Genomic DNA, 26,711 nt, shown 5'->3' on the forward strand with positions numbered 1-26,711 from the left:
CCAAACCCCACAAAGAGCCACCTGGAATCTTTGCTCCAGCAACACTCCCAGTTAAATCAAACGGAACTATATCTGAACTGGGATGGTGGTATCGAGCCCAAAGAATCACGGTATAGTCAAGTTATGAGGGGGGGCGGTCTCTCTGTCAGAATACTTGCTTCTTATCTAAATTGTAATGACTGTCTTAACACTGGCCTTAGAATGGGTCAATGGGGAAGGAAGGCATAAATCTTCCCACCCACTGTGCTCCCCTGCAAAGAAATAAGGCAATCACAGTCCCTGGGTTTTGAAGACTGCAGACGCGGCTCCTTTCTACTTCCCTCAGGGTGCAAATCACTTCAGAGAAGTGGAAAGCAGCAGAGCAATAGGTCCATCCCTTCCTGATGGAAATGGTCAGCTGCTCGAGGTGAGCAAGTTACGTGCTCCAAAGGGAAGGAGCATATATCAGAGAGCTGGGGAAAGATTTGTGCCTTAGGATGGTACCGAGGGTCAATTGGTGACCAGTCTGAGGCAACATCTTACAGTGCAACTTGAATGCCAGGTTGCAGCCAATCCTGGTTCTAATAATTGACAACATTCTGTTTATTTTTCCTCCTGCCATGATATGTGAAGGGTTGGTCTTCCAAGTATTTATTCACACTGATGTACAGGATCATGTTTAAGAAAATCTTTATAGATTTAATGGTGAGTTTCCCTACACTTTGGCAGAGGTGGAAAAGTACCCCAAAATTACTTGAGTAAAAGTACAGCTGTTGGGGCAGTGGGGCGAATGTACTTAAGTACAAGTCACTGGTGCCCCTATGGAAAACTAAAAAGTATGCGTGCATGGGGCATATGTGCACACATCACATCTTCATTCTACTCAAGTACCCAGAAGTGAAAGCAGCTGCACTTTTACTCAAGTAACTTTTGGGGTACCTTTTCCACATCTTCATTTTGGTGGGTTTCATGGTACCTTCTACATAATGTAGGAGTTGTGGTGTGATTCTGTAACAGTTGCAGAACAGTTTCATCTTGAACCTGCTGCAATGTTTTACCAATCAAAGTTAGTGTACCCTGCTGCCAGGCAGTAATAAGGGTTATGGGGCTGCATAATTAAAGAGAGGCAATTAAAGGCAGAGAGGTTGGTGAGGCTATAAATTCCATACTGCTGCCTCCTGGAGCTTCCTGGTAGAATTTCCTCTTTGTGAGCTTGTACCCAGAATAAAGATGTTTTCCTTTTGACTTTAACCAGAATTCCAGCTAGCTGTTGTTTTGGACCTTGCCTCTGGTTCTCCCCAGTTCATAGTTTGGGTTGTAAAAGTCAGCTCATCTTATCAGTCAAGTAGGGCTTGCACTCTTTTGTTTGAAGTGGGACATAAAATAAAATATTTGCTCCCTGCCTGAGAACAAAGATTCCTTCTCCGGAATGTCTTGTACAATCCCCACTTTTGCACACGTTGCAAATCCCTGAATAGAGATTTAAGCAGAAAAAAATATGATGGAACTTTAATGCAGCCAGGTTATTTTAAGTAAAAATAACAGCAGCACCCATTCGTGTGCATAGGGCAAAGAGGACTGGATCCCAAAGGAAGGCATGTCCTCCAAGATAAGAGAAGACTGAGAAGCGCTGAGGCGAATGGTCTTGCTGTGTAATTAATTTGAAGTGAACAGAAACATTGACAGTGATTAATCAATAGTAGAGCGGCAGCCGTGTTAGTCTGTATCCTAACAAAACAAAAAAGCAGTCATGTAGCACTTTGAAGACTAACAAAATGATTTATTAGGTGATGAGCTTTCGTGGGGCAGACCCACTTCTTCAGATCTGGAGACAGTGCTGACAAAAATGTATTCTCCTGGAATCAAAGATCCTATTTATATTAAGCCAAGTTTGCAGGGAAGAACTATTAAAACCCTTTGTAGAGCATTCTTCAATAGTTTGACTACGCATACTGTCTACAGTCCAGTCTACCAGCAGCCGTAACAAATACCTATGATCTCATGTGTTCTATTAAATCTGATTTCTTTACATACTGAGCCTAAGCGAACTCTGTTCATTAACTCTGAATCTTTTAAGAAGGAAATTCAATACTTAAGAGTATAACAGTGTTATATTGTTAATATATTTTTAAAGGAATCAGGACTACCTGCAAGGACTTGTATGGAGCTTTGAGAATGGAGGTAATAAATTGAATCCCAACAAAAACTTCACTGTGTTCTTACCAGATGGTTTGTGGTCAGAGCTACTACAGTAAAGAGAGGGAAGATGTAAACCAGGTATAGAGTACTGAAGGATCAATTACTTCTCATACCCTGTCAGTAAATCATAGAAAATCAGGCAAATGTAAATTCCATCTGCAGACCTGAATATTATAACACACCCACATGCGCATATTTATAGGCACAAAGGGATGTTTATTATGTATTATTCGTAGACAAGTGTCAGACTACTACTTTTTCTGCTCTTTTCAGGCTTATGGGGTTGTCTTGAAATCACACCCATTTGAGACATGACAAATGAATGTTTAACTCAGTTAGGTAAATTCCCACATGTATCGCAGTCACTAGTACAGTTTGTAACCTAATATACTACACCATCAGTTAGTTCAAAAGTGAGTGAATGTCATGCTAGCAACCAGTGTAAATGTTGTTCATTAACTTCTGTCATTAATCCTTTATGTGCACTAGAGCAAACAGCACAGGTCCTGTGATGGGGCATACCTCTGACCCCACAAGCTTATGTGGTACTTCCTGCTGTGCTGTTCCCAAAAAATATCTTATGGGAATTTCAAGGATCTTAAAGAAACCACACAAGAGCTATAGCAATTTACTTTTATATCCAAAAATGCTTCTGTGGCTACATAAAAATTAATGAGCTTACCTTGTGTTTGCATTAGCTAAATGGGGCCAACAACAAGGATGTGAGATGATAAAATGTAAGAAAGACTCAAACAATAATTAATGGCAAATGTACATAAATATGGCTTATCCGTAATCTGCAAACAAGGTTTATGTTTTGTCAAGTCCATCGTGGGAATCTTGGATTTCAGAACTGATATATTGAAAATCCTTATCAATATCCAAACCAAGCGCTTTGAGGGCTTTGACGTGGCAGGGGGGTTTGTTGGGGGGAAGATGTGATGGCAAGCAGCTGACTAAGCCACACAGAGAACCTAGACATTCGCAACCACTTAACGTTGAGCTGAGTGACAGCTTATTAGAGAACAAATGCAACACAGGGACACAAAGAACCATAACAATGGATAATCAGTGACATTTTTAGTCCAGAAGGGGTAATGGTTCTTTCTGGGTATACAGAGAGAACCAAATAGTGAAGAGGTCAGACTGGATCTACAAAGTTTCGATCGAGTGAAGTAACTCCTGCCCTCAAAAGTAGAATTGTACGCCTGATCTCTATTCCTGATATCTGTTCTAGAATGGAAAACAATAACTACTTGAGACATCTGTTGACATTAGATCTTTTAAGAAGTATTCTCCCATTTCTTTTCCCTCTTCATAGTGGCCATTCTGGAGGATTAAGTAGAATGATGAAACTACAGCTATAAATGAAAAAGGGACCAAGGGTTCATACTGCCTTGCTAGGGGTGAGAGACTCCATCCACTCACACCAAACTACATGGAGATGATCAGCAGCCTGAATCCGGTCCAGTATTATTAATTATTATTATTATTATTATTATTAACTACTTAATAGTTGAGGCCGATCAGTAGGTTGCTCCTGTACAATAAATCCCATAGTGGAGAATCTTTGAACCAAATTAAGAAGTGATAAAAGATGGTGTAAATTATGCATCAGTAACTTGGTGCGCCTGTGAGTGTGAGTACAATTACACAGCATGGGGCAGGAGGCCACAGAGGTGTCAGGAACCAAAACTAACAGGAATTTATAATGAGGCTCAGAGCTGCTGCTTCTTGTAGATTCTTTCCCTTGCTACTTGCTGTTCCTGCTAACCTCACCCTTTTGCCTTTCATCATGTGAATTACACCCTTTTACAGATGTATAAATTACCCCAATTTTGAAGTTGGCTTGTTATGCTTGATAGCGCTTACTTTCACTATAACTTACACTAAATATTTCTGTCTCAGTGGAACATCACAACTCACGGGGTAAGGAAGGCCTTCTAAATCCATCACTAGATTCTTTAGCATGTAAACTCACTTTCAAAATTTAAAATCCCTTCTGGTAATGATATCTCTTGCCCAGTAGCCTTCATATATTTACATACATATCTCGCCCTGGTATGAAGTACTTTCAGTTCGAGTGCTCAGTGCAAACTAGAAAATGAAGTTTCTGAGTCTATTGTGCCTGAGGACAACTCTAAGCTCTCTGTCCTACTGTGTGTTTAATGAAGGATAGCAAAAATAAAGGAGGTTTTAAGTACAAAATAGTGGTGCTTCCATCCTGCACTTAAGAAAAAAATTCACTTTTGTAATGGGTGGTCCCATTTTAAGTACCACAGCCATTCACTTTTCTCTAGAAAAATCATTGAACAGTTTCATAAGAGCTGGAGAAAAGAAATAGTTTAGTCATTTTATATGCACGGGTTTGCCAAGGGAGTGAAATCAGCACAGAAAGCCCCTAAACAGGAATATGTTTACCCTTTTCTGCCTGAATAAAATGCACTGTGTTCTTGGTGCAGAGAATAACTTCATTATTAGAAATGTTGAGGAGAAAAAAATTTTGGTTCTATATGGTAATTTGTATTACGTAATTATGTTTTACATCTTTCTTATTTGTATTACTGCAACATTTAGAATCGTCAAGGGAGAGTTTGAATTCCAAATACACAAGACAAACAAAGCATAGGAAGAACACAAAAAGGGGAGTGACTCACACAAGGTCATTCAGCACAGCAGAGGCAAAAAAAAAGAACCAGGTCTCCAAGAATCAACCTCCCCCCCACCCTCTGGATCATGCTGCCCCTAACAGTCACCAGCGGAAAGTTCCAATAAATGTTTTCACATCATAACGCTTACCTTTATGCAGTGCATAAGTTAAAACTAAGGTAGAGCATATCCATAAGACACTTTTTATATTTAATAACATCTTGACCTACAAATAAAGAAAAAATGAGTAAGTCAAAAATAGTCTTGTGTGCGCTGTAGGACAATACATCAATACCTGTCCATAATATTCAAGATGTTGATGCACTGTAACAAACTACTCATCAGGGGGAATTCTTTCACATTTAAATCTCTGTCTTGAATCTAATCCAGACCAGTATAGCAGTGACAGAAAGTCATTAGCATCTGGCAGCTGATCTTGGTGAAATGAGTAGTAGTCTGAATCCACTTCATAGTTGTTGTCCACTGTATAAAAATCCACCATCATTTGGACACTGCCACTCTGACCAAGGTCCATTTCATTTCACAAAAGTTACCAGCACATATTCTTTCAGTCCTTTTGTTGAACCCCGGTTGTATTAGGACTATCTACTTACAATATTTATTCCTTGTTGACATTTCAACGTTTCATTATGATGACACTGTGGCCCCCATCATTACAGACCCGTGACAGATTTTACATTTCTGTTTCCAAAGCATGATTTGGGCAATTTAGTGCCTTTGTGTGAACTCCCCTCCCCCATTTCTAGGCTATGAGCGCCATCAAAAACTGAAAAGTTCTCCAAAATATACAGTTTATTACCATTAGAACACATTGCTATTTCATAACAAATCCTAATTAAATGCCTTGCCTGCACAAATAGCATGAAAATCTGAAGTAAGAACAACAAGAAGTCCTGTGGCACCTTATATACTCATAGTTATTTTGGAGCATAAGCTTTTGCAGGCAAAGACCTGCTTTGTCAGATGCATGAGTCATGAGTAAAATTAAGAGTGATTCCCACTAAGTGCTTGTCTACGCTTAGGTGAAGATCAACACGCAATCTTCCAAAGTTCAGTTTCACATGTCTGGTAAAGATATGTGAAATTGACCTCTTTGGGGTCGGCAGTCAACCCCTGTACTCTTCACTATTGTGAGGAATAATGGAGGTCAATGGGAGAAATGCTCCTGTGGAAGACAGCCAAATAAGTCTATTTCCGATACATCAATTAGAGCTATGCAATTGCCATAGCTAGAACTGTGTACCTGAAACCAACTTTCAGGTCTAGTATAGACCTGCCCTAAATGACAGACATTATCTCTTTATATATATTCAGCTATTCCTTGCAGGTGCTCATCTACAATATATCACAATCATGAAAAGTAGCTTTCCTTAACAGTAATGGCTTGTGAGGTACAGTTGTTGACAGGCTGTTAGTCTGAACTCACTAGCGTTTCCTGATTTTATTTTCAGAATGTGCTACTCATGATCTCTAATTAGAGCAGTAGCCAAAACTGAGAACTATTTCAGGTCATGAATAGAATATAATTTAAGTGACTTTAGGGGAATATTAGGCAGACGTTTATTGGGAGTCAATCTAACATAAGAACTAAAAGTCATCACTGACATACATTGGCCAACATAAGATGACTTCACAAGGCATACTGGACACTCACACATAAGTGCAACAGACATAGGTTATGTCTAGATTACAGGGATTTGTCAACAGACGTTTTTGACGGAAGATATCTTCCAACAAAGCTTCTGTTGACAGATCGCAGACAAACTGCCAAGCGGCTTGCAAGAACACTCCACTCTTTTGTCAGAGAGCAACTGGACCAGAATGGCCAACCAGAAGCACAACAGACAGGGCTGCCCGGTGTCCTGGAAGCCATGTCTATCGACAGAGCCCCCCCCTCAGCCCTGAGAATCCAGCGGGTCTCCTGGAATGTCCATACTGGCTTTCTGCCAACGGATCTCTGATGACAGAGGTGTGATGCCTCATGGGGAGTGGGATAAGCCTGTCAACAAAAGCACTGCATCCTGTATATTTACTGTTGATAGAACAACTTAGGAATGTGGACACTCCCAAGGTTTTGTCGATAAAATGCCACTTTTGTCAACTAAACCCTCTAGCTAAGACATAGTCATAGTGTCACATCTTCTGATAACAGTGGGAGATACACACAACGGAAAGGAAGTCTGTTAACATGACCTTTGGGTAGATCCCAAAAACCACATACCTGTATCTGGCCTAGGATATGTTGCAAAATGGGAAAGTGGTTTAGAAAATGACTGACCATTGTAAGTCAATTCTTGACAATGCGGTACCCTTGCATACCTGAAGAGGACGTTGTAATTTCTGCTCAAAAGAGACTATGTCCTAGGAGCTTTATTTTCCCCTCAAGTAGATAACTAACGTCACTCTGCTGCACAGGGAAACACATTGTGCAACATTTTCCTAGAGCGTGCGGAGGAGAAAGCCAGCTGCTTTCCCATACAGCAGGCCCAGTGTTGCCAAGCACACCCCCATCCTTTTTCTCCAACTACACTGGGTGGGGATTCCAGTGTGATAATATAAATGTTGCAATGTCAATGGTCACCCACACTGAACCTTGTGTGATGGCACCGATATTGCAACACAGTTCCCGTGACACACACATGGTTAATTCCAAAACAAGAGTTATGTCTGTAATGGGTTCATTCAGCCTGATCCATGTCTTCAGTACAATTTATTACAGGGGGTCAAAGAGCGGTGATAAATTTAAATCAGTTCACAGGGGCAGGGCAGGGCTAGCCCACACTGTTTTAGTTGGGTGGAGGCGGGGGGTAAGGTAATTAATTCTACAAGGTTAGACAGTTATCCCATCTCCTAAACCTTCGTCTTGAAATGAGTGCATGAGCAAAAAGGCTGCATAGGAAACAGTTGTATATGTCAGAGCTGATTGTTTGTCCTTTATTATTCTCATTCATTCATTCGTGCCAGGCTGATTAGCGTAGGCGATCATGGCCCTCCACCCGTCTATTACGAGTACTCTGGAGCATCTCCACAGTAATGTGGCAATGCAGCCACGAAATGATACTATCCAATTTTTTCTCACATTGTCTACCTCGTCCTCACTTTCCATTATTATTCTACATCAGCTTATGTTCAAAGAGGTGTGTCTCCAAAAGCTACCCACACCCTGCATTTGTATGCACAAATCATTATTTAAAAGAGAAGATTCCTCGTTACTATATATCAGCATTGCTAGACAAGGGGACAGAATGTGTTTGGTGCCTAGGGGGGCTGTGCAATGCAGAGGGATAGTTCAAGGAGCCCCTCTATCCAGACAGCTTGAGATCCGTTATACACAAAGCCTGTTCACGGTTAGTGCCTCTGTGGGTGCAACCTCACCAAAAAGGGCATGGAAATGTTAAGCCCAAGTGCCTGTACAGCCACAGAGGAGAACGGATGCTGTACCCCTCCTACAAGGTGGTGCACTGGGTATGATTCCCCAGGACAGGGGTTGGCAACCTACGGCTCCAGAGCTACATGAGACTCTTTGAGGAGCCACTTGCAGCTCCAAGCACTGCTGCTACTGACTCCATCTGCTGCTGCAGCTTAGTTTCCTTGTTTAAGTGGCGGCAGCCTCCGGAGCTGCTGAGCAGTGAGCTGTGCCAGGGGGCAAGCTGGCAGGGCAGCGAGCCCCAGAAGAGGAAGCTGCAGCAAACTCAGCCTGCAGGAGAGCTGCCCTGGGGGGGGGGGCGGGGCAGCCGAGCCTGCCCTGCCAAAGTTGCACAGCCACGCAGAGGGGGCGGCAGCAGTGGGGAGCAGCAGCTGAGCAAGGTAAATCCTTGGGTTGGGGGGGCAGGTTTGGTGCTGAAGGGGTTAAACCTGGAGATGGGCAGGGGGGCGGGATTTGCAGGATAAGGGTTAAAGCTGTGGGACAGGGGTAACAACTTTCTAATCGGTACAAACCATTGTGTGTGCGCTGTTCTTAAAATGGGGTGACAAAAATTATGGTTTGACTTTATTATTTTTATATATGTCTTAAGGACTGTCTCATATGCATGTGCATGGCAGCTCTTGAAGGGATGATTTTTGTAACTGACTCTGAAAAAATGGCTTGTCACTATTTCGGTGGCGGACCCCTTTCCCAGGAGCTTTAGAAGACAGTGGGCTTCCAGGTAGCACACTATCTCCTGGAGTGCCCCCTGCTGGGCTGTGGCTGCACCTTCTCCCTTTATAAAGGCTGTAACAATGGCTGACTGGTCAAATTACGACAAGAAAGCAAGAACAAGGACTACACAGGCTTTGCACGTCACCCCCCCGCCACCCCAGGAGGTAGCCTTGATCTAAGGGAGCAGGGCTGGAGAGGGATTCAAAGAGAAAAAGGTCTGAGGAGCAGACTGTGCTGGTTGTAGATTGCTCCCTACTTCCTACCCAACTATGATGCGCTGAGAGGCTAAGTAGGAGTGAGAGAGCCATCAGATGGAGCAGGGAGAGAAAGAAGTGTTTGTCCAGGGCATATTGCCTCTAAAAGTCAGGAGAACAAGGGCAAAAACTTGGCTTAGGGCCAGCTAACCCTGCCTGCAGATGGGTAACAAAATACTGTACCTGTGCAAGCCAGGAGTCCTGCACAAGCCTCACACACTACAGAAACAGCTGTGCCAGGGCAGACCAGAAAAGGGCCCACAGGATGGGACCAATACTCCCTGTAAGCTGAGCACAAGGGCAGCTGCCTAGGAGAGATCCAAGTGCCACCCATCTGACTAGCAGAGTACCAACAGTGGGCAGCATATGTTTCTACTGGTCATGCACATCTGCACATGCCTTAGTGCACATAACAAAATGTATTGCGTTTATGTATAAAAAAATAGGGGGAACACTGAATGGGGCCCATACTCAGGCAGTTCCATTGGCCCCAGAATCGCATACTAAAGGTGCTGGGGGCCAGTGGCAGGTATTCCAGCTGTGGCCCGGCATGCTGACTCCAGGTGGGGGCTGGGATTTCACCTCTCCACCTCTGTGCACGGAATTCAGGCCAGGGAATGGATTTCACTCTAGCTGTTCAACAGTTACTGATTCATTGGCCAGAAATACATTGTCGGGTGTTATTGGTGGCAAGTGACGGACAACCGCTGGAAATAACACCACCAAAAATAGAAAAGTAAAAGAGAGAGTAAACATAGTGAGGAAGGATAATTAATTAGGAACCTTGATTGTAGAAGTCCGAATGGCATCGCGTGCCTTGCAGAAGAAAGGCAGCACCTAGGCATGAATGTTTTGGCATTTTTCATGCACAGCTGTCTATTCTCTACTGCTTAATTTACAGTAGCTGCACACAGCGCTTGAATACTTTTTATAATGTTGCACAGTGACTTAGCCATGCCCCTCTAACCGTAATATGAAGCCCGCCCCCAAAGAGCCCCCCACACTCTGAAAATCTACCTCGGATATATTAATATTCAGATATTTTGCTTTCATCTTCTCTAACCTTTATCACCTGCCTAATCAGTTGACTAGTGGTTTTTCTATTTTCTCCGGATTCACAGTTCCCAGTAACATTAACAAAAGACATTAATAGCTGCTTCAAATTCTCAGTCCTTCAGACTCTAGGCTGTGGTGGATTCCCTTAAACATTCACATATGCCAACGAAATAAAAAGGGAGTCCTTTACTGGGGAACCAGAAGCAGAAACACAATAACCTTAGGCTCAATGGCTTTAAATTACTGCCCAAAGATCAAAAAAAACCAATTCCTAACTCAGTCCCTATGGGAAGTCCAGCATAAGGGTATGAAGTGCAGCTCCTCAGACCTAATACCAGGGATAGTCTCTCCCACAACAGTCACTCAAAGACCTTCAGAGCCCTCAACCAGCATCAAGTACTTCTCCCAGACCCGTTTATCGGCAGGCCACTCCCAAGCCCCTGTCATGGTTCCTCCCTGTCCTTTCATCAGCCCCTCTCCTAGTCCTAGCTCTTAAGCTGACTAGCCTTCTCTCATAGCTGTAGTAGGACTTCTATGTTTGTGGGAGCAGCACCAGTCAGGCCAATAGGGCCACTCATACTGAGGGCAGATTCTGCAACTGCCCAAAGCTTGTAGTTTTGGGGGCCAGTGACACCCCACAAAAAATATCCCCATGGCCAGCTCCCACAGTGAAGCCACCAGCCTCCTGCTCCTGCTGGAAATCAACCCCCAGCTCCCTTCTGAGCCAGGTCCCCTCCAATTAAAGTTTGTAAAACCCTTCCCTATTATAATTATGGATTCCTCTGCTGGCTAGATGAACAGTTAACCCATGCACACTAACGAAACCAGCAGATTTATTATAGTGCCATACTTAGGGATAGATTTTGCCCTTGGAGTCCTCCGGCACAGAGGGAACCTAGAGGGGTTATTAGCAGTTGACCTGCAGAAGAAGTATTCTTCCCAACTCCAGGATGCAGAACTTGGGCATAGGATCACCATATTTTTCTCTACTGAGTATTGGACACCTAGTAAAATTATTCCAATTCAAGTGAGTTCAACAGTAATCGCTCGTACAAACATTCAAATTAACATCAAGGTGCCTGAGCCCCAGTGAAAAAGAAATCCTGTGTAGTTTAATTTACCTTATCTTTAAGGCTTTATAGTTAGCATAGGGAGGGGTCTCTCTCTCTCTCTCACACACACACACACATGCATGCACACATACACACAAGGGGAGAGGTCACACACATTCACACTCCCATATACCTCTGTTGCATGGGGCATTGACTGGCCAACACAATCCTTCCTGCCCAGCACTCCCTGCTCACCATGCCTGGCTGGGCTCCCAGGATGGGCATGCTGCTCCTGGTACCTGGCACCGCAACTTCCTAATCTAGGACTACGTCTACACTAGAAGCATCGGTCTCCAGAAGTTACTGTCAGAAGAGATGTTCCAACAAAACTTCTGTCAAAGGATCGCATCTATGCATAAAAGCGGATCGATCTTTTGATCCACTCTTTCAACAAAAGGGCCCCCCGGAGAATCTACACAGCTACTTTTTTGTATGTGTGTGTTGATGCTCCATGAGTTTTTGTCTGCAAAAGCCCACTGTTGTCTACAGACACTCTAGTATAGACGTAGCCAATGTGCGCAGGGACCACAGAGGGTCACATGCCCCCTTCCTCAGATACCTGCCAGGCTTCACACTAGAACATGGCCAGCAGCAGCCTTTTGGCACAGTGCAGGAGGGAGGACACAGGTCCCAGCTGCAGGGATGTGGGAAGGGAGCATGAGATAAGATGAGCAGGCCCAGGTCTTTGCAGAACACTTTTTATTCTCCTCTTTCCATACCCTCCCCAACTCCAAACATGTGGCTGAAAGCAACTGGTTCCTTCATGCCCACACAGGGTTGAAAGACACCTAACGCCTCCAGGCTGCTGCTGCTGGCCACTGACACAATCTAGCTACCTCCTATCTCTCAGCTCGAGCACAAGTAGGATGCATTATGCAGTCTGGCTGTGTTTGCTGAAGCCCCTGCAACAGCACCCAGGGAGCCTGAGATGTGGCTCTGCAGAGGAGAGAGGCTAGGCAAAGGAAGTCCCGCACTCCCTGATGTCAGGACCTAGGGTAGGGGCAGGGTGAGGAGGGTGCTAAGCCCTTGCACAGGGGGCTGCTGTGGAAAAGGTTGGACAATGCTTCCCTTCCTGTCCACCCTGCTACTCCAGAGCTTAAATGGGGGCATACCGGCTTCCCCATGCCAGGGCTTGGTGGCACATGTATGGTTTGGCCCCCGCTGGCCAGAAACCAGGCCAGAGGCTCTTGAGCTTTTCTGGAGCACCAGCCCAGGTAGAGGCAGAGGGGGAAGGGAGGTGCCAGTTGGCCAGGCTGTTGTTGAGCGGAATACTCTGACCAGGAGCTGATTCTCTGCACAGTGCTGGGAGTGGGACACCCTGCCCAGGGATACTGAGGTACAATGGGGACAGAGAAGGGGTAAGGAAAGAGGCAAAGCAAGGAGAGGACAGTCGGGTGTGGGGGGGAGCATATAAAGGGCTAATGTGTGAGCAGCAGGGGAAACCCATAAGTGGCTGCCACCTGGCATTTTCCTACACTTACCAGACACTTCTGCTCACAGCCCATGCTGGCCAGAAGAGGGACAGATAGTGCAGCCCTGCAGGTCAAGAGCTGGCACACAGCAGGGACTATGCTGATACATGTCAGCTTCCCCTCCCCACACAGTGCACCTTCCCTTAACACCAGCCTTCCACCTGCACACCACCAGCTGTGGTGGGTGGGCAGCTGGTGGGCTGAGATCCAGGCAGCAGCGGGACCCACCACTACTGATGGTGAGGAGGGAGGCAAAAAATATGGACAGTATGCTCTTTTTAAAGAAAAAGTTGGGACACTTGCAGGAGGACTTAAATATGGGACTGTCCCTTTAAAAACAGAATATCTGATCACCCCAGTCGGACATATGTTTTATTTCTGCCCTTTATTCAAAAATACATGTGGCACTTTTCTGCTTCAGAACCTTGAAAAACTTCACATCTGTAACACGTACTATGGACACTCCATACAGAGCCTGAAATACTGCCTCATTGGCGATGAACTAGCAGCGGTATAATGAATACTGGAAGTGAAAAGCAGCTTTTAAGAATAGTGTAGGAGGAGCCCACCTGCATAAATATGACTCAAGTTGGAATTTGGTTAGCATGCCCAGGTCCCAGTTCTGATCTCACACAGTTTTACATCAGTGTTGATTAAATGGAATTACTTCTGATTTAAAGTGATGTGAGAACATAACAATCTGCTTCCCTCAAAGATTCCTGAACAAGAAAGAGAGACAAGACCTCCAGTGCAGTACATACCTATGTAGTAATCATCGTTGTATCCACCCAAAGAAACTGATCGTCTCTACCAAAAAGGGTTTGTTACCATTTTCCCCCAGTTGGCAATGAAATAATGATCTCCCAGGGCATTCATTCATTATTTTCTTCAGAAGAAGCCAGGTGTCGGAGGCATTGTGATCTGACATGCGACAACTTCCTATTGTTCATCATGGTTATATTTGTTGCGAGCAATAAAATGCAGAATTAAAGAGTGGTTAGCCTCGATTTTGCCCAGCCTTCCATCTTGCACAAAAAGGCTCTTGGGGTTCGTAATTGCACAACATGGATCTAACTGTTTACAAAAAAACACGGGGGCTTACTTACTGGCTCCCGAACCAAAAATCAGTCTGATGCCCTCTGTGACATCTAAAAGGGAGCATCCTTGGGCTCCTCTTGGTAGCAGGAAAAGGTAGCTTAGAAGCTTTGACTTTCTGTGTCCAGCCCCAGCACCTAGCAGGTTTCCCAAAATAGGAGGCTTTTTAGCAGGAGGATGAGTTTGGAGTGGTCCTCCTTCCCTTGTCTCTGCTCCACTCCTGCACATCCCAAAAGCCCTGCTAACTTCAGGGTGCCCTTGAATGGACCATATTGGCTCACAACTTTATCCATTGGGCTTCCTTTTATTGCCAACCCCCTGCTGCTAGCATGAGGAACCCCTAGGAAGCTACCTTTCAGAGATCACAATAGTAGGTAGTCCGTTGTGGCCGAGGATGACGTCTTGAGCTTGCACAGGCTCATTGGTTGTGGACTCACATGTGGCTGAGGAGTCCAAGCTTTGAACAACACAGGTGTTCACAGTGGGGGCAAGGGAATTGTCCTGGCACTGTTGGTGCAGCTGCTGCTGTTGCTTTCTTCCTTTCACAAGCATCAATGAGGCGTACACGTCAGTGCTCTTCAAAGTTGTCATACACGTGTCATATGAGAGCATGCCAGCCTGTTCAGTCTTTTGCATGCTGCTCTAGCTGATCTGGTTTTAAACCAGCATGAGCAATGTTGGCCTTCATGCAGTCTTTATACCTCTTGTGGGGCCTGCCTTGATTCCTTTTGCCCTGGGAGAGTTCACCACAGAGGAGCTGCTTAGGGATTCTTGACTCCTCCATTTGCATGATGTGCCCCGTCCAACGAAGCTGGGCTTTCAGAATCATGGCTTCGATGCTTGTGGTTCCTGCTCTATCCAGGCTTTGCAGGTTCATAACTCTGTCCTGCCACCAAATGTGCAGTATTGACCTCAGGCTGCCTGTGTGGAAGCGCTCCAACGGTTTTATACGTTTTCTGTACAAGGTCCAGGTTTCACAGCCATACAGGAGACTGGTCAGAACTACAGCCTTATATGCTTTCAGTTTAGTGGACTGTCAGATATTGTGCTGATTCAATGCTCACGCTGTCAGACACCCTAGTGCCCGGCTGGCCTGGCAGATTCTGGCATTGATTTCTTTGTCAAGGGAGCCATCATTGGCTATCACACTGCCAAGGTGCTTGAACTCCTCTGCTGTTTTTAACTCTGTTCCTTCAATAAAGATTGAAGTGGGAAGAGCAGCAGATCCTGGAGCAGGTTGAAACAGTGCCTTGGTCTGTCCTAGGCTGATGGTCAAACCAAAGAGGCGAGTGGCATCAGCAAGCTTGTTGATGATGAGCTGGAGATCAGATTCCTTGTGTGCCATAAGTGACAATAGAGAGTAAGATTTATTCCTGGTTTGAAGTCAGGATCTCTTGGGATTCTGACCAGCCTCATCCATTCACAATACTGCAAACTCCCAAAGTTCAAATCATGTCAGACCCCCAAGAAATCATGAGTTTGGCTCAAAAAAAAATCACAGCATTAAAATCCTCATGACTTTTGGTCTATCTTTTGAACTCGTGTGTGTGTGTGTGTGTGTGTGTGTGTGTGACAGAGAAGCATAGTCTTGCCAACTCCCCCCAGTACTAACTAAATTGTTTCTGGCACCTGCTGAGGGAGTTCTCCTGAGCAAATGAAAGTGCAAAGTTTCCAGCTTCTCCCCAGACCCCAACACTCTAGTTGATTAGTTTTCAGCCACCGATCCCCTGCAGGGATTCCAGCCACACATGGGGGCTGTGCAGGAGGCAGAAGTGACAGTGGCCAGAACAGAGTGTACGTTGACAATCCTGGGCTGCAGAACAGTGTTTTGGCATCTGTGGCAAAGCTGCTGGTAGGTCAGTCTCCAGACCACTTTTGTCCCCAAAGCAGGCCAGAATCAGGGAGAAAGGCAGTAGAAAGTCTCCTTTCCAACCACAAAGGGCTGAGGGGCAGCACGAAATCTGCCCTAGTTCTTTTATAAGTCTTGCAGACTGCTGTGCCCATCTAAGGATAAACTGGAAAAAAGTGATGGTTTTCATCCAAGCTCCGCCCACAAGTCCCTTCCTGTCTCATAGCCTGTCTCCCATTCCTGGCCCTGAACTCCCTCTGCTCGTGTATGGAAGTGACGAAAAGAACAATGGGAAAGGAGAAGAGAAAGTGGGGGAGAGGAGGGAGGTGGGCCTGGAGTGACCCCCTCCCCCGAGAGTAGGAGGGGTAGGAAGGACACCCCGGGAGCTACCTTATCCCATTCCACCAACTACTGGCTGAGGGAGGGCCAGTGAGAGAAACCTTGCAGCTTCTCCCTGTTGTATACAATTGACAAAACTAGTTAGTCTTATGACAGGACTGAACTAGCTCTGTACTGATTACTGTAGTTTAAATACAAACCATTACCTTCCCACTCTGCAGGTGACAATTTGATTAAGTTGCACAAAGGGACTTATCCCCTAGCAATGCAAGCAGAAGCTGTACTAAGCTGGTCTCAGCTGGCTGTCTCACTTTTTTGCATATCTTACAGACTTTTCCGGCCTCCCTGATTTGGAGCCACTCCTGGCTGATTGTGTATTTGGGTTTGCATTACCTGTGAGGTTCTCAAACACACATGCATATCATATATCTTGAAGAGATCTAGTGCTGTCTTACAAGTCACTGTGAGTTTACACAACACACTCCAAAGACTCTAGCATGTCTGTGTCCCTGCTTCTACAAAGGAATTTGTCTTGCTTTTATCTTCGGTCATTCTGCCACTAAAATAAGTAAATTACAAAGAGAATTCTGTTTACCACCCCAAGCCCTCCCCTACCATCTCAATGCTCTGTGTATGGTCAGAATAGCAACACCTGACCTCGTTGTGCACCTGACAACCTCATGTTCCAGTTTGCTATTGTCAGTCCCTTACTCAGATGCATGCCCAGCACAAGAAATTCCCCTTGACTTAAATGCATGTGAATCAGAGGGCAAAATTTGTCCCTGCGTTCAGAATCATGGAGGTTTCAAGTTCTGTGTTACAGGTCTGCTTGTTTTTTGTGAAACTACAAACTAATACCTCCCGAGACGATTTACTCAAGTTCTCTGTGGCCACACTGAGCCAAATTCACTAGTACTGGAGCCCCAAAGGGACAGTGGGATTTTCCCTTGGGGTTACTGTCCTAAGAACCCTATCAAATGGGTTGGTGAGCAGATGGATGTAACCACCAACCCATCCATGGTTGCCAGGTTTGACATTTTATTCACCTCCCGTGGTCCTTGTAGTCACAACCTCATTCCTAGCAAATTCTTCACTCCAAGGCTACGTCTACACTAGAGGGTTTTGTCTACAAAACCCAGGGAATGTCCAGATTCCCAAGATGTTCTGTCCACGGTAAATCAACGGAACGTGGCAGTTTTGTCATCTGCTTTCCGCTGCCTGCCCCCCCCCCCCCCCCCCCCCCAGGAAACAGAACTCCCCTGTGGACAGAGGTTTGTTGACAGAAAGCCAGTCTGGATGTTTGGGTGTGGAGGGGCCTTCTCTCAATAGACCAGGCTTCTGGGACACCCTGTCTGCTGTGCTTCTGGTTGGCCATTTTGTCAAGACAGCAGCCGGACAGTCCTGCTGCTCTCTGTCGACAAAGTGGATAAGTCTTGCGATCCATTTGGTAATTTGGCTATGATCTGTCGACAGAAGTTTTGTTGGAAATAAGTTCTGTCGACATATCCCTATAATCTAGACGTAGCCTGCAAAGCAGAGACCTAAAGCCAGCAAGAGGGTGCCCTGGGTGAACTTGGCCTGTGACACACATTAAACAAATGCATGGGAAAAAGACTCAGGGAATAGGTCAGATTTTATGTCCAGTGGCATCCTCCTAAATCCACAGGGACTTGGGTAGGGTCACTGTGGAAATGGACACCTGAGATCAGAGTCTAGGCCAGGTGCTGCCCCAGAAGGGATCTGGGTTGATGGTGGGAGGGTTGAAACAGGTTATTCTGTTGTTTCTCTGGGAGAGGCGCATCTGGCAGGTTAGAGTCACTGGATCGTTGTGCCGCCCCTTGGGTTACTCTGGGTTGCCTCGAACCCTGCGCTGTAGTGAGAAGATGCCTGCCCTGCCCTGCCCTGCCCTAACTTGCCCCGGGCTCTCCCCAGCTAGACAAAAGGCTCCCCCAGCCCGGCCAAGGTTCGGCCGCGTTACCCAACCGGACAAAGGGGCCAGCGGCTTCAGAGCTCCCCGCCCCCGCTGATTTCCCAGTCCACGTGGCTGCAAGGAAGGCGCTCTCCCAGCGGCCGCCCCCGGAGCCCAGGGAGCTCCTAGCGGACGTGCCGGGCTGAAGCAGCCAGGGCCCCCTAGCGCCCAGATCGCTAGGCTGGGGGAGGCGCTGCTGGCAGCGGAAAGTGCTCAGCCACACGGCCCAGCCCAGGTCCCCGGAGCTCATGTGGGCAGCTGCTAGTAACGCTCCCATTGGGCCCTCCTGCAGCTCCCCCACAACAGGCCGAGGGAGGAATCAGTCAAACCCGAAGCGAAGCCCCGCGGCTCCTGCCTGACAATCCCCGACAGTCACACCCGGCTGCTGAGCCTTCCGGCAGCTGCGGCCGCGGGCGATCGCTCTGCACGCGGGAGACTTTCAGCGCTGCCCGCTGCTGCGGCACTGCCTGGGGAGGGGGGAAGCTCCCGGACAGCGGACCGCCGCTCTCAGCCAGGCGCCAGGCCGGGTCGGGGGGATCTCGGCGGCGCGTTAGGGGCGCGGCGCGTGCGAATTTGGAAGGAGGAAATGGACAAAACCAAACCCACGCGGGGGGGCGGGTAACCCCGGCCCGACGCGATCCGGGCTCGGGGACCATTCGCCATTCATCTGGTCGCTGCTATTCCTCGCTTCGCCAGCAGGGGGCGCCCGGGCTCTGCTCAAGGCCGGAAGATTCCTAGACACCGGCTGGGATCCAGCGCCGCCCCGCCCCCCCCCGCCTCCCCTTCCACCCACAGCCCGCCGTGTGTCCGCGCTCCCCAGGAGGACTCAGCCCGCCGGCGATTTTACACAGCACCCGAGCCCCTGAAGCCCTGGGCCGGCCCATTCATCCCAGAGCTGGGGGGGGGGGGGGTAGGCTTTCCGCGCACGCTGGCTTTCCTCCCTAGAGCAACCCCCTGCCCCTCTCCCGTGGGCGGGCTCGGAGACACCGCCTCGAGTTCCGCGGGAGCCGGACTCCCCTTGGACCACGTCCCTGCTCTAGTTCTCCAGCTTTGATCATTCCCCCTGACACCCAGGAAACTCCCCCTCACGTCCCCAGCTCCGTACCGCGCCGAGGCGCATCGCGAGCAGCTGGGTTTTCCAAGGCAGTTGCTTCCAGCGATGACATAGGTTTTTCCTGGTCGCTCCTATTGCATGAAAACGCCGGTCCCACACCCTGTGACATTTAGAGAAATCTGGGCACGCTCGAACAAGGTTGAGTAATAGCCACGACTTTGTCTGTTGGACGTTGCTCAGACCCCTGGATTGCTAAGGGGACCTCCTAGCTAAGCCGAGCCCGGAGCTGGGGAACTCCCCTGCAGCCAAGTGCGGACTTAACCCGGAGAGGTCTTTCATTCTCCAGCCTGGGCAGCGCATAACTAATAATAGCAGCGCGAGGATCTTTCCTTAGCCTTGCAACGTGCTTCTCGGAAACGCCTCCGGGCTACACGTTGGACTGTCCAGTGGTTTCATTTCTGCCCCGTCTGACTCGCTCGGGCAGGAAACTCCCGCGTTGGGGCGGAAAAGGTGGTGTGTGAAACATCTCCCCCTTAGGGCCGAGCGGGCAGCGGCTCTCCAGCAACGTTTCAACTCTCTCCTCCCCCGCCAAAGAGCCGCCCGGGCTGGCTCACCGCGGCGGGTCCGCTCCTCTCTGCTGTGCGAGCGCTAGAGAAGGGGCCGATCACCCCGGAGGTGACGCGGGGGAATGGGCGAGCGTCCCTATGCACCCTCCCCTACGGCCCCTTTGTGTGCCAAAGTTTCCAACACGAGTTAAGCGGCTCAAAGGGGGAAATGGACGCGACCACAAGCGCTGCTCCCTTTCGGGCTTTTCTTAGCGTAGGGGGGTTGGGTTTTTCCCCGCCGTTTAAATTCCCTTAATCCCTTCCTTGACGCTGCTCTCTCGCTTTCTAACAAAGGGGAAACTCGAGGACTCGGCCGAAGAGGCAGCGGCTTGTGTTCCCGAGCAGCAGAGCCGCCGGCTGCGGGTGTAACAGGGGGCGTTTTGCTCCAGTAAGCCGGTGATCCTTTCTCTCTCCTTCCCCTCCCCTCCCCTCCCCCGCCTTCCCACCAAAATGTGGCTTCTGCCTGCTCTGCTGGGATGCTGAGGGGTCCTCAGCCTGAGCGCAGCTTCCCCGGAACACCAGAAACACAGTGAGGAGGTAAGAAACTGACCGAATACGATCCCAGAGGCGTTTGATCCCGGCTTCCCGGGACCGCTCCTCTGTGGGGCGGGCTGCGTGTGTGTTTCACACCCGGGCAAATAAGTCCTCGTTTGCCCCGTCCCTTAACCTCCTGAGCCCCACTACACTCCGAGGTACAATAGTACCTTGCCAACCATTCAACAACCGGCACCGGTTCCGCTCTGGCTACCCCCAACATCACCCACTCCCCAGCTGTCTTTGTTCCACCCTTTCCCCAGCGCCTGTTGGGGGCCCCCACAAAACCTTCTCCTTTTCGGATTGGAGAGAGCCGGGTAAGTTTTCCAGGCCAATTAAGCAGACAGCTGATCTTCCACCACCTCAGCTCTCCAGTCCAACTCTTTGTCTTGGAAGGGCCCCGGCAGCAAACAATGGGTTTAAATCTTACCCGGGTGGGGGGCTCTAGCAGCCAAACGTGGAAAAGCGCACGAAAAGGAGCATAGTTACCTGCAAAGGTAGTTTATTGCCGAGCCTGCAAAAATCACAGCGTGGTGCTGGGACTAGTCCAGAGTTCCCAGGGGCCGCATGAAAGAATAAATCCCTTGGGGAGCGCGGCTAGGAGATGCTGACTCCGCCGGGGTCGCTGGCACTGCCGGCTGGTGAGCACCTGATTCCGAGCTCCTGGGTCTCCGCCGAGTCCGAGCGAAGGGAGCGAGCCAGCTTGCCTGCAAGTTCAAATGCGAGCTCCGCCACCCATCATTACTATAGCCTTGTACCGTCAGAGCGGCGAGAGGAGGGGCCCTGGCTCGGGGAGAGGAGGGTGGACGCTCCCACAGGCTCTTGAAGAAACCCACAGCCCGAGCCAAGCGCTCAGAACTCTGGAGCGCCGGAGAGGGGGCTGGAGCGGCGCGTTCCCAGCCCTGGCTTCGCTAGGCACTCCCCAGTCCCGGGGGGTGGGAGCTGCTTTCCTCAGCTCAGCGCCTGGCTCTGCACAGAGAAGCTGCTCCCAGCCCCCTGCCCACGCTGGGTTTCTGTTGGGTCCGCCTCCCCGTACTTTGGGGGGGCAGCCCTTACTTCAGGAGCCCTGGCAAGGAGTCTGGGAGGACTGCAGCAGATCATTTTTCCTGACAAGGGAAACCGAACACCCTCTCTCTCTCGGTGTGGGAACGGGACAATCCAGTGGAAGGCTGAATCAGTTCTTCGCTCACACCCCCTCTTCCAACCAGAAAAGCAGGCTAGATTTTGGCCCCCAGTGTGAAGGCAGCATTGTATCCCCTAATTAAATAACTAACTGAAAGAGAAGGAAGGTGCTCCCCTCTTGAGTCTTCCAACATCACTTCAATGGTGGAAGTGGTGGGAATTGTAACCAGGGCTTTCAAAAATCTTGGCCTTGGTGTGTAATAAAAGAATATATTGGTGAGCCTCTGTGCCACATTCACAGGCAGTCCCAATCCCCAGCATGGAGTCAGGGGCTTTCCTTCCACAGATGTACTGATTTTCAAACACTTTGGAGATTAGATGAGGCATTTGCTGCCCACATCTCTTTAAAACATCAGCTGAAGTTGCCTTTGCAACCTTCTAATCAGGTTGGACCCAGGATATGAGAGTGTCAAGGAGCATGCAGTCAAGATATTTTTGAAACCAGATTCCGTGGGTGGAAGGGACAAGCTTTGTAGCTTCACAGACCTCTCCCTAAGGTCCGGAGAAGGTAATCAGAGTCAGAAAGTCATGGTCAGAAATCTACATACAGTGTTTCATAGGGGCAAAAGGTTTCTCAGGCCAGGCCTACACCAGGAGGTAAAATAGATTTTAGACATGCAAATCCAGCTATGAAAATTATGTAGCTGGAGTCAACTTACTTAAAATTGAGTTTTGCTGCCATCCACACAGTGGGATGTTGATGGGAGAGTCTATCAGGAGTACTGGGGTCAACCATGGTACCAGGACAGTTCAATTTAGTCCCCACCAGACATGCTAAAAAGGACACTTATTGAACCCTGGAAGACAGCCCACCAGTGCATCCATCTTCCCCTAAGTGTAGTCATATCCTCAGGCCAGGTCTACACTAGACATTAAAGTCAATTGTAGATATGCAATTCTAGCTACTGCAATTGCATAGCTAGAATCAACTTATGTGCAATTGACTCACCTGGCCCTCTGCACAGAGGGAGGGGGATGGGAGAAATTCTCCATCCATAGCCCTTACTCCTTATTGATACTGAGGAGTACTGGGGTTGACTGTTGACTCCTGATACTTTGATTTTGCACGTCCCTACTAGGTGTACAAAATCAAATCCCAGAAGATCAACCTGGGTAGTGAAGACATACCCTTAGTGTTTCTGTGGAACACTTTTTTACTATAGACATTTACAAGGTGCACAGAGCTGTAAATCTGGGCACAATACAGTAAACTCTTTCATATCCAGCAGCCCCTGGTAGGTTACCAGATATTCAAATATGGTGGGTAATAGAGAGATATGCCTAGCAGTGCAGAACACTAAAGAAAAAAAAAGATTAGATATTAATAAAAATGTATGCAGAATACTTTATTTACCAACAGAATTATTTTACACTAAATTCATACTATATTTATTTGTATTTATTTTCACTATACTGTACTTACAGAAAATGTAAGTAAATTTTACTTATGGCTAAAATGCCGGTTACTTGAGAGTTCCAGATGATAGAATAAAGGATATAAAAGAAATTACTGTAAACCCAGCAAAAACAATTCCTATGGGTAGGATGCCAATCCCTCTAGACCAGATTCTTAATCACATTTACCTAGTGGTGTAAACTGGACTGAGTCAAATAGAGACAGTGAAGATATTTTGGATTTACACTGGTTTAAACGTGCTTGCAGTCTAGGCCTGTGACTTCCAAAAAGTGCAGTTGAGTGCACACTGACAGTTATACTAGACTAGATAGTAGGGAAAGCACAACAGCACTCATAGGAAAACCAGAATAGGCATGTCTAGTTTTTAGAATGGCCAGGTTCCCAGCTGAACAAATTCCTGGCAGTAAATGCAATGCAAACCTGGATTTCAGGCAAAGCCTTCATGTGTGCCTGAACCGCTTGAGTCAATTTCAGCTACTTATTTAAGAGCCCCCAACCTCAGCATTAAACTACTAGGCCATAACTACAGAGCAGTTGCCACTTTAAGAGTCATGGCTACCTGAAACTGTTCAGTCTTCTCAGTTGTGCTGAAAGGGTGCCCTTAATTTTCTCTTTAGCAACCTTTGAGAGGAACCTGGAGCATCAACTGCATAGCAGCTTTCCTTAACAAAAAAAATGTGGCATTTTGTATTTTCTGTGATTGCTGGTACAGAGCTTTTTAAGGCCTTTTTAATGCTATTGTATGTAATAACAGATGGTATGTGTTTAGAAGTGACCTTTGCCTATGTTTACACTTTTTTTTATGCTGTGTCAAATAAGAAAGGGTTTACTCTTACCCCTCTCGCTTATTAAAATGAATGGGAGGGATAGTCTGCTTAAAAGAAGAAACCTGCAAAACGTCTCATTTTTAAATCCTGAAAGCTAGTGCGGTGTCACAGTTGTTATAGGGATTGTGGATGCAAGCAAGGGGTCTATCTTACAGGCTTAACAAGGCAAAGAAATTCATGCACACGTGTTACACCTGGTCCAATTTAAACGAGGAGAAATCAAAACAGAGTTAGCACTAAAACTCTCTCTTTCTTTTGCCTGGCTTATGCCTAAATATTGCAGCCCTAGAGACTAGCCTTACAGACAGGCAGTCGTTCTCGAGGCTGAGGCTGCATCAGCTGCAATGCTTCAGCACAATGTAATGATTAAAGGAGAACCTTTCACCTTTCACTTTGAATTCCCTTGCTCATGTTGGTTTAAAGCTTCTCTCCCTCCATCTCCCCACCCCGCTTTGGACCCTTGCCTGTAGATCAAACACTTACATGACATATGGGTAAAATATTTGCCAAGAGAAAGCCCGTTCTCAGGGTGGGAATTTACTGTTCCTTTCATTTGTTTCGGATTCATTAGCTCAGAAGACGCCAGCAACGCTCTGCTCCATTTTCTGGAGCACCTTCGGCGCCGGCTGAGGATGAATAGCACTCTTTCCCCCCGGCCCTTTCACGTTTTGCTAAGCTGTTCATTCGCGTTTGCCATAGGAGAATCACTTTCCACTAGGAAGCATGAGGACAAGAGGGAAGGAGTGAAATGGCATTTCATTCTCCTTCCGTAGCTAGTCCCCGCGGGCTATTCAAATATTAACCATGTCGCTTAATCGGGTAAACGACTGGATGCTAGCGAAGTGCAACACCTTTTATAGCCTACGCCTTCTTCACCTGCCCATTCAAACGGTTATCTAGACGTGCCGGACTTCCCTCGCCTGTCCTTAGGAACCGTGAGAGTGGGGGCGTGGAAAACAGATTTGTCTTTTCACCCCTTCTCAACAATATAGCCAACTGAAGATTGAACAATTGCGCTTGGCTCTCAAAGAAGCCGAAAGGAAGAAAGGCGGGGGGGGAGAAATACGCCTGCTTTACTTTAACTCCCGACCAGCTTTCCCCTTTCCAGCTGTCCAAGAGCGAGCCCCTGGGGAGCCCGAAGAATTACCCTACTGCAGCCCTTGCCTACGTTCGCAGCAAGACGAAACACCAAGAAGGGGAAGTACAGCGCTTAGGCGGGGTCACCCACGGCAGCCCAGGCCAGGATCAAAAGTGCTCCCTGCCTTTCCCGCCCACCCCTGCAGCCGCCGGAGATGGCCCAGCTAGACAGTGTCTGGTGTGCAGCGAGAGAACAAGCTGGGAACTGCCCTTGTCAACTCGCTTTAGTACCGCCAGTATTTCAAACGAGCGAGGGGCAGTCTCCTGCACGCAACCAAGCCAGCCAGTTCTCCTGCAAGCCAGGCGCGAACCTGTTGCTGGCAGTTTCCTATCAGGTCCGCTCTGGACCGCCGGTCATGGGGAAGTCTACCCGCGCTCGGCTCTGATTGGATGGAGGAGCCCGAGCTTCATTCACTGCGCCGCTGGCCGAAGACACGCCCACGGGAGCAGCCTCTCTCCCCCCCCACGCTTGGCCTCAGGGCGAAGCGACCGGAGCGAGCTGGCTGCTGGCCCGAGGGGCGAAGGGGCTAACACAGCTGACTTCATCCCTGCAGCAGTTACTCACCTAAACTCAGATTAGGCCCTGCCCTTGTCTTTCCCTGCGCTGGCAACGCAGGAGCAGAAGGGCACTCGGACTCCAGGGTCCCTCCTCCCAAGAGACTGACTGCGGGTGGGGGAGCTCAGCTCCTTCCCTACAGGCGTTTAGCCCAGGCCAGGAGAGGGGCGAGAAAATCCCTTCCATTCCCGGGAGACCCTACGGTAACACTGGCTCCTTGCTGTCTGCTGTCCCCTCCGTGCTAAGCCAACAGTGCCAGGCGAAGGGCAGGCGCGTCCTCCCTTCGCCCTTAGCTCTCCACTTGCTAGGCTGGCCCCGCTGCCCAGGGAGATCTGAGCATAGGTCAGGCATCTGAGCTGGATCCCCTTCTGCTAAAGCAGAACACGGCCCGCGGACTCTACCGGGCTCTACTAGTTGAAGTTTCACTCTGAACACAAGGAAGCAGCAGAGATCTTAAAACCGAGCGGGACAAAGGCACGCCAGAGGGGAAGAAGAAGGAGGGTGCCCGGGTGGCTGTGTTTAATGTATTTAATGAAGGTACAAAGGGATTGGGGCAGATTCCCTAATGAAGGGTAATGGCTGCATTGACTGCAATAAGATTTGACTTGCTGTAAGGGGAGGAGGGATTGCAACACGAAACAAATCAAGTGAACAAGGGATTTATATACACAGAGCCTAACTTGTTCAGGTAACAGTGGAAATACAACAGTCATAACTCCAGTTTTGATCCCAGTGTCAGCAGGACTTTTGATTATATAGTGAGTACTGATGACAGCTTCAGAATCCAGTGAAGAGGATCTGAGTGGCTGATTTTAAAAGTAGAACTCACACAAAAGAGGGTTTCAAAACAAAAAGCAGCCAAGTAGCACTTTAAAGACTAGCAAAATAATTTATTAGGTGAACTTTCGTGGGACAGACCCACTTCTTCAGACCATAGCCAGACCAGAACAGACTCAATTGAACGAAAGTTCACCTAATAAATTATTTTGCTAGTCTTTAAAGTGCTACTTGATTGCTTTTTGTTTTGATAGTGTATAGACTAGCACGGCTTCCTCTCTGTTACTGTTCAAAAGAGGGTTTGGTAGGTTTTAAATTGACATCATCAATGTGGATTTATTTTTAACCCCCAACAATAAAATATTTTGATTGTGACAGAACATTCCATAAATATCTTGTCCCCATTAAAATATATCTATATCTATGTATGCTTCTTTGCTGGCTGTTGTCTTTTCCACAAGGGAGAAAGTGGCTTTAGAGAAATAGT

The 26,711-nt window shown here is 47.8% G+C and overlaps 1 protein-coding gene across 1 annotated transcript in view; it reads right to left on the reverse strand.

Moving 5' to 3' along the window:
• The window catches only part of LOC142013664 (versican core protein-like), a 151,736-nt gene extending 130,681 nt beyond the window's left edge, over positions 1–21,055 (reverse strand). Inside the window, exons 1-2 of the mRNA XM_074995367.1 lie at positions 20,818–21,055; positions 4,978–5,053 (exon numbers count right to left, since the gene is read on the reverse strand). Of these exons, the coding sequence (XP_074851468.1) occupies positions 4,978–5,047 (70 nt within the window). The 5' untranslated portion in view covers positions 5,048–5,053; positions 20,818–21,055. The remainder of the gene's footprint in view (positions 1–4,977; positions 5,054–20,817) is intronic.
• Positions 21,056–26,711: the final 5,656 nt, after the last annotated feature.

The sequence above is a fragment of the Carettochelys insculpta genome, chromosome 5, assembly GCF_033958435.1.
Source record: "Carettochelys insculpta isolate YL-2023 chromosome 5, ASM3395843v1, whole genome shotgun sequence".
Taxonomy (NCBI): domain Eukaryota; kingdom Metazoa; phylum Chordata; order Testudines; family Carettochelyidae; genus Carettochelys; species Carettochelys insculpta.